The sequence below is a fragment of the Etheostoma spectabile genome, chromosome 2 (genome assembly GCF_008692095.1).
Source record: "Etheostoma spectabile isolate EspeVRDwgs_2016 chromosome 2, UIUC_Espe_1.0, whole genome shotgun sequence".
NCBI classification, from domain to species: Eukaryota; Metazoa; Chordata; class Actinopteri; order Perciformes; family Percidae; genus Etheostoma; species Etheostoma spectabile.
This window is the reverse complement of record NC_045734.1, coordinates 10,822,557-10,829,607: the sequence shown is the minus strand read 5'-3', so window position 1 is coordinate 10,829,607 and position 7,051 is coordinate 10,822,557. Positions and strand designations below refer to the sequence as shown.

General features: G+C 39.4%; 2 protein-coding genes across 4 annotated transcripts in view; one reads left to right on the top strand and one right to left on the bottom strand.

The window, feature by feature from the left end:
* LOC116701352 (calcium uniporter regulatory subunit MCUb, mitochondrial) overlaps window positions 1-2,779 on the top strand; it is a 14,625-nt gene extending 11,846 nt beyond the window's left edge. Inside the window, exons 4-8 of the mRNA XM_032535003.1 lie at window positions 713-817; window positions 960-1,117; window positions 1,294-1,497; window positions 1,883-1,999; window positions 2,471-2,779. Coding sequence (XP_032390894.1) covers window positions 713-817; window positions 960-1,117; window positions 1,294-1,497; window positions 1,883-1,999; window positions 2,471-2,548 — 662 coding nt within the window. The 3' untranslated portion in view covers window positions 2,549-2,779. The remainder of the gene's footprint in view (window positions 1-712; window positions 818-959; window positions 1,118-1,293; window positions 1,498-1,882; window positions 2,000-2,470) is intronic.
* Window positions 2,780-2,948: 169 nt separating this feature from the next.
* The window catches only part of LOC116701359 (caspase-6), a 6,028-nt gene continuing 1,925 nt past the window's right edge, over window positions 2,949-7,051 (bottom strand). The window contains exons 4-8 of one of the 3 annotated variants that reach the window (XM_032535016.1): window positions 6,879-7,028; window positions 6,687-6,763; window positions 6,323-6,498; window positions 6,050-6,200; window positions 2,949-4,565 (exon numbers count right to left, since the gene is read on the bottom strand). In XM_032535016.1, coding sequence (XP_032390907.1) covers window positions 4,330-4,565; window positions 6,050-6,200; window positions 6,323-6,498; window positions 6,687-6,763; window positions 6,879-7,028 — 790 coding nt within the window. In that variant the 3' untranslated portion in view covers window positions 2,949-4,329. Of the gene's footprint in view, window positions 4,566-6,049; window positions 6,201-6,322; window positions 6,499-6,686; window positions 6,764-6,878; window positions 7,040-7,051 lie in introns of all 3 variants that reach the window. The other 2 variants (XM_032535025.1, XM_032535034.1) reach the window with 2 other exon arrangements.

The window sequence follows — 7,051 nt, the reverse complement described above, 5'->3', positions numbered from 1 at the left end:
TAGATGACGAATAGGACAACTCTAAATGGCAGTTACAATGTAACAAAGTATTTAGTATTTTGGCTGTCCTTGATGGTCCATAATACTGCCCTCCTGCAGTTTGTTTTAAGGGTGTGACTCAATCTCCCGACTGGAAAAACATGTTTTTTTCTGTAGTAATTCCTCTAACCAGTTACACATGCATTGTTCCTGAAGCAGCTTGACCAGTTTCATTTCAAGAAACCTGACACATTGGAATTGAAAGTGGACAGATCTGAAATGATACAACATTGGAGTCTTCCTTACTTACTTGTGTCTCATTTCTTTGGAAGACCTGTAGTTTTGCAGTGATCAGTAACTCTGTTTAAATTCTGGAATGTGGTCTAGACCTACTCCTAATCTGTAAAGTGTCTCGAGATAACTCTTCTTATGAATTGATACTATAAATAAAATTGAATTGAAATTGAATTATTTAGGCAGTAAGTTATTGACTTGCTCTCATTTCAGACCATTTTTATCTGAGATTTATATAGTGCATGCAGGGTAATCTGTCAAGCATTTCATTACAGTTATGGTTTGTTTTTTTTGTCTCTATTTTATGTTTTTATTACGTTTATTTGGCAGTCTTTCAGAAAACATCTATTGCTGCCAAATATATATATATATATATATATATATATATAATTGCAATAGTAAAAATGTGCTGAGTTGGATATTTGTCCGCTTCTGACAGATGGAGAGCATGTAGCCAACTCCACGCTGATAGACACCCTGCTGAACAAGGACTTCCAGCTCGTCATCAATGGTGCCGTTTATAACGTCTGCTCTCCTGAAAAGGGTACCACACATGTTTCTCTGGTCATACTGAAAATGGTCCTCATGTTGTCTGCTTAGCAATTAAAACTTAGGCCTGCTGATGCATATCAGTGGTTTATCTCAGCATGCAGGACGCATCCACCTTGTTGTGCCCTCTGTTGCAGTGAGCAGCGGCAAGCATGCTATGGAGCTGGAGGACATGAAGCATGTTGTGCATCTGCTGCACACAGCACTCCACTTGCCCGAACACCACCTGCTGAAAGAGAGGCAGCTGCTGGAGAGACTGGACAACCTCAAACAGGAGCTGTCACCCCTGGAGAAGGTAGTAAATGTTTCTCAACATCTGTATGCCATTAAACCTCGCTTTATCCCTCATTACATCCCATTCGCCCTCTTTAGTCTCAGTACTGTTTTGAAAGGAACAGGTGACATTTCCGTCCCGTTAGCTTTATTGGCTGGTAACCTATCCCTTCTTGTATTATTGCCTGCCCCTGACAGATGAAGGCACAGCTTTCCCGTTCAGCAGATTTCCACAGCTCCAGGGTTGTCTGGACTGGCATGGCCCTGTTATCCGTGCAGGGTGGCGCTCTGGCCTGGCTCACATGGTGGGTATATTCATGGGACGTCATGGAGCCCGTCACTTACTTCATCACCTACGCCACCAGCATTGGAGCTTTCGCCTATTATGTCCTTACCAAACAGGCAAGTCTCAGGGTCAAAAGACAAAAAAACTAAGTTTTTTTCTATTTCCAGTTGTGGACTTTAACTGATTCAATATAAAGAGATTTTTGGGTAATTCACTTTTTTGCAGAGAGTTAGATGATAGGATAGATACAACTCTCCTGTCTGTCGAGTAAAAAGGAAACTATAGCCAGCAGCAGATAGCTTAGCATAAAGACGGGAAACAACTGGCCTGGCTCTGTCTGAAGGGAACAACATTAAGTGCATGACTATTTAGTGACTGCAATATCAATATTTCCATGTAGTTATTTAAACTTGAAACTCTGTTTTACAAAATCATGCATATGTGTGCAGATACGTTTTACTACCCACATTAAGAGCAATCCCATTTCATTTTTTCCCCCAGGATTACATATACCCAGACATGAAAGACAGACAGTTCCTGCATTACTTTTATAAAGGGGCCAGCAGGAAGAGGTTCAACGTTGAAAAATACAATGAACTTAAGGATGAACTGGCTGAGGTTGGTTGATTGGTTTACTTTTTACAACCCCAAGCATACATGCACTTTCCAGTCATAATCTACTTCAAACATGTTTTGGACACAAATTGTAAGAAATACATTCAAACTGTACATGTGCCACACTTCAACTATGTCTGTGCTTAAAATGTAAGAGCAAAAAACACACTTTTGTTAACATATGATGTATATTAGCAAACAAGACTGAGAATCTACAGCCATGCTAGCAGCTCCTTGAGGCTAGTGCTTCAAGTTAAATGCTAATGTCAGCATGTTAGTTAGTTACCGTAGGTTAGCGTAGCAGCATGCTAACGTTTGTTAAGGCTGTATAATTGTTTAAGAAAATTGTACTCTCACGCAGTCATTGTTTCTAGACCCTCTACCAATTATAATCCACTTCTATGTATAAATCCTACTGAATTAATCGTTGGTACTAATAATGAGTGGTCTGTGTGACTGTTTTCTGTGCGTCAGGTGGAGGAGGACCTGAGACGTCTGAGATATTCGACTGAATTTCAGCTTCCACTTGAACAGATCCAGCCAAAGCAATGAAGGAACCCAAGCCATGAATATTTGTCTCTCACACTTAAACACTCCAGAGCAAAAACAAATGTCCGGCTTTATTTTGAGAATGGTGCCTTTTTTTTTTCTCACCGGGAATCTATATCATTCCGCATTTTGTTTTGTACTTGATAATTATGATGCCAATTATGTCTTTGAGAAAAGTACAAAACACTGAGGACTATTAATAAAAAGTATTTCCCGAACATTGGGAGAATCTCCTGTCTGCCTGATGTCTTAATTAGTAATTACTTCATTATTGTAGAAAGGTGTTGAAATTGTACTGGTGGAAGACAAATTAAAAATAAAAAAAAACAGTTCTTTAGAGGATAGATTCCAGGGCACATGAATACAGTTTTTGCCACAAAAAGAATTAAAGTTTTACACAACAATCACTGTAACGGGAGCAACTAAAATGTCCCAGATTTTATTATACAGTCACAACAGTAAGACCACAAAAATACAGGATCAATGTATGCTGGTAACTTAGTTTTTTCCTGAGTCATAGATCATGTGTTACAGGTCCACAGCACAGCTTTCTCCCTGAGGTTCTTTCCACACAGGTGTTTGTTGCCATGTTGGGTGCAAATACGCATTATAAAATGTAGTACTGTAAACTGCTACACACAAAGAACTGCACAAACATGAATTCCCTTTTTGATAGAGTGAGTTTGAAGACAAACAGCAGGTTTGTGGTACCTGGAGATGTAAGACATCGCTTGATAGTTGTTAGAGTTAATGTATAAAAACCCTGATGTGACCAAAACCATAAATGACCTGGGTATCGTGTTATGTCACCGGTCTCATCTTACATTTCCAGCATTGTCAGAGTTTGAGGAAAGCTTTCATGTGGATGTCAACTTAAGGGTCTTCTTGTTAATTTAAAAAAAGAAAAGAAAAAAAAAAGTGGTCTGCAGGACAAGGCAACATTTGCATGGCGCTACAGTAGTTTAAATTGGATTAAAGAAGCAAGAAAAATGCGACAAAAGGCAAAGACAGAAACACCATAATGTGGCCCATAATATTCCTGAAGTTTAAAAGCAATTACGTGAAAGTGGAAAATGTCTACTGATCTACAGTGGTTGGACAAATTAATAGGCACACCTTAAAACATAATGCACTTGAATACGACAAGACCATCATGGTGTCAGGAAACTACCCTTGATTTGAGTCAACATATTTCTGTCATATATATGCAAAGAAATCACAGTTTTATAAAACAGCATGAAATATAAAATCACCCTTACATAGGACTTTAGGGGGCAAATTAGTAATGAAAATAAAAACAATTGGTAGATATTGGCAAATACCTCTACTCTTTTCCCTTAAAGGTTGACATTTTATTTTGTAAAATATCAACTTGTATTATGCTAAAGAGGTAGTTTTATTTCATTTTGGCCAACCTCTGCTGTGGTGAAACCCTGGCCTTGGTTTTTTGCAGGGATCCCTCATGTTTGATAATGAGTTGAAATAAAGGCAGGATTTTTTACAACTGATCGGATTTGTCAAAATTTTTGAATTGCATTAGGTTTTGTTAGGGGAGTGATGGCCTGAGGCTAGAAATAGTCATATTTCTACAGTGCATGTGAATACAAGTTGTTCCTGTTATTTTATAACCACTGATTCCACTGTAATTACTACGGCTGCCATGATTCAATGCATAGGTGATTAAAGAGTGTTTGAGTAAAAATAGAATAGAAGACTGAAAATCCCCCAGCCCCTGTTTCCCAGGTATAAAACCAGCTCATTTTATGACTCAGTTTTTATAACGGTTACTTTTTTGGTCGAAGGTAGAGTTTCTTGGTGAGCATCGAAGCAAAGCAAGGTACTTGCTTCTTCCCAATAGCGTTCCAATCTTTAGAGTTCCCAACACTCCTCATAGACACTTTCCTGTTGACCAGCGTCAGTAATTCTGTGAATTCAAGGGAGTCGCCATACTTATTAAGCAGCTCACACAGATCCTGGACGTACCAGGAGCCGTTGATAGTCTCCCGGTGGGAATAGTACCCTTCACAAAACAACACAGGTGGGAGGACAGGATTGTTATTGACTGAACCACAAAAAGGACATTTAAAGTGCCATTGATTTACGATGGCCTTGAGAGCTCAACAAACAAATTAGGAAAAACACAATCAAATTTTTAAAAAAAAAACAACATCTTCACCAATTTGCAAATGTATGCACAGCATTTAGAAAAACACACTGTAAATAGAGGAAACCGAACCGCTTTGCAAGTAGCACAGACCACAGTGGAAACGGTTTCCAGGGGACACAAAAAATGATGCACATGGCTGTACTTCACTTGTTGCCATGGTTTGTGGCTTGTTGCTTATGAATTTATTGATCTGAAAAAACTGTTGATCTGACAAAATATGCACAATTAATTGTGATACAGGCTAACTTTCGTTGTTTGGATGCTTTTATAGAGACCTTAGTGTTCCCTTAATACCATATCTGAGGTCTCTTTCCCAAACTTCAGCCTTGGTGCAGAATTACAGCCACTAGAGCCAGTCCCACAATGAGCTTTACTCAGGATGTACCATTTCTGAGTAGCTTTTGAGGAGGAGAATGGGAAGGGAGGGGAGGGGGGGGGATTTACTATCACCATTTCTAGCCACTGGGGGAACGCAAAATAATGTTAAAAACCTCATAAAGTGACATTTTAATGCCATGGGACTTTTAATAGATACTTTCAGAACTCGCAACAGCGGACAAGCAAGTTCAATTACCGGTAGACACTGACCGCTGAGTAACAGCTGAGTAACTGCTGCTCATTACAGAAAGGCTTGTTATACAATTAAATTATCCATGCTGTCAAAACTAGAACTGATTATGACTTGTTTTAAAACAATAGACACAAAATTTGTTTTTTTTATCCGTAAAGATTACTTGGTGACAATTATAAAAATAAAAAAACAGAACTACAACCAGCTAACATAACAATAGCTTTTTTCCACTATGAATTGTGTGCATTTTATCAAATTATTTGAATTGGCAGTCTAGCCAGAGGCTAATGCTAGGTAAACAGCAGATATCTGCAATAATAAAAAATTGTGCAATCACAATGTTAAAATAAACTATATTTTAGCTCCTTTTCCAACAACACCATCAGACTTGCCAACTTCATTAACTTACTGATTCACAAACAAGCGTGTCTCAGCTGTGTGTGTGTGTGTCTTGCTTTTTTTTGTGTCCCCTGGAAACAGTCTCCGTTGCTGTCTGTGCTACTTGCAGCACATTTAAGTATTTGGTTGTGTTTTCTCTATTTGCCACGTTTTTTTCTAAATGCTGCATGTGCTGCATTATGTCTTTTAGCATGTGTTTTCTTAATCTGCATTACACTCAGCTCTCAGGGCCACAGTATATGTAGATGTTTTAAATTCACTCTAGTTTCAAAGTAGGATTACTTTAAAGTATCAAATGAAGTGTGAATCTTACCAGCGTGCTGAAACAAGAGCTGAGTAAGAGTATCAAACCTCCCTGCAGGCTCACCTTCAGCCACAGAGTAGCACATGATGAAATCAGCCCCAGCAGGCAGGGTGTGTACGGCGCTGGCGTCCACCACCACCTCATTCGTGTTCAGATCACTGTCCACGACATCACAGGGAGTCACCGGCTCGTCATGCTTGTCTCCTCGGCATGCCTAGTGATGAAACAGCGTAATTCACTTTGACTCCATTTTTTTTTTTAACCTATAGATTTCCAAGTATAGCTTCCTGCTTGTTGCCATATTCTGATGGACAATGGGGTTTTGTTTGTATGTACCTGTAATATAAAGATCTTTGGCTTTCCTACGAGGCTCTTGCACTTGTCTCCTTTGAACAGGGACGTGATATCCGGAATGCTGATCTTGCCATCGTAGGTGTAAACGTGATCATTCTCGCCGTGGCTCAGGAAGACGAGCAAAAAGCAGTCTGCATCTGAATGGTTGGCTTCTGCGGCTGGTGGGACATCAGGTATTTGTTAAACTGGCTACTGAACAAGTAAAACAAGGCTTGTATTTCAGCATATCCCATGTTGGATCTGACAGTAATCTTTTAAGAATTTAAACTACAGAAATGACATAGTGCTGCCTCCCAAATGTATATTTAGTCATTTGTGTGTCATAAGTGATCGTGCATGCGCTTACCTTCACTGATTATATTTAAGACTTCCTCCTGTTTGCAGTTATCGTAAGCCTTCACTTCAAAGTTCAGCTCATTCAATCTAAAAGAGAGGTGAAGGACAGGCCTACAGTCACTGAACAAGTACAGACAAGTTCTTAAGCAGACAGTCGCAAAATACAACATTGCCTCTCCAGCAGCTGGCTGGGAAGTGGTACCTTTTCTCCAGGTTGTAGCGGTCAGCGTTTGTTCCATTCCTATCATGTAACGCTAATCGCCAGAAGAAGCGCTCCTGATTAAAGATGAGTGCAAGGCCTCGTTGTTTGTTGTCCATCTTGTACTCCTCGGCCGGATCCAAAGCTAAAGAGCTGTTTTATTTAAAAAAAAAAAA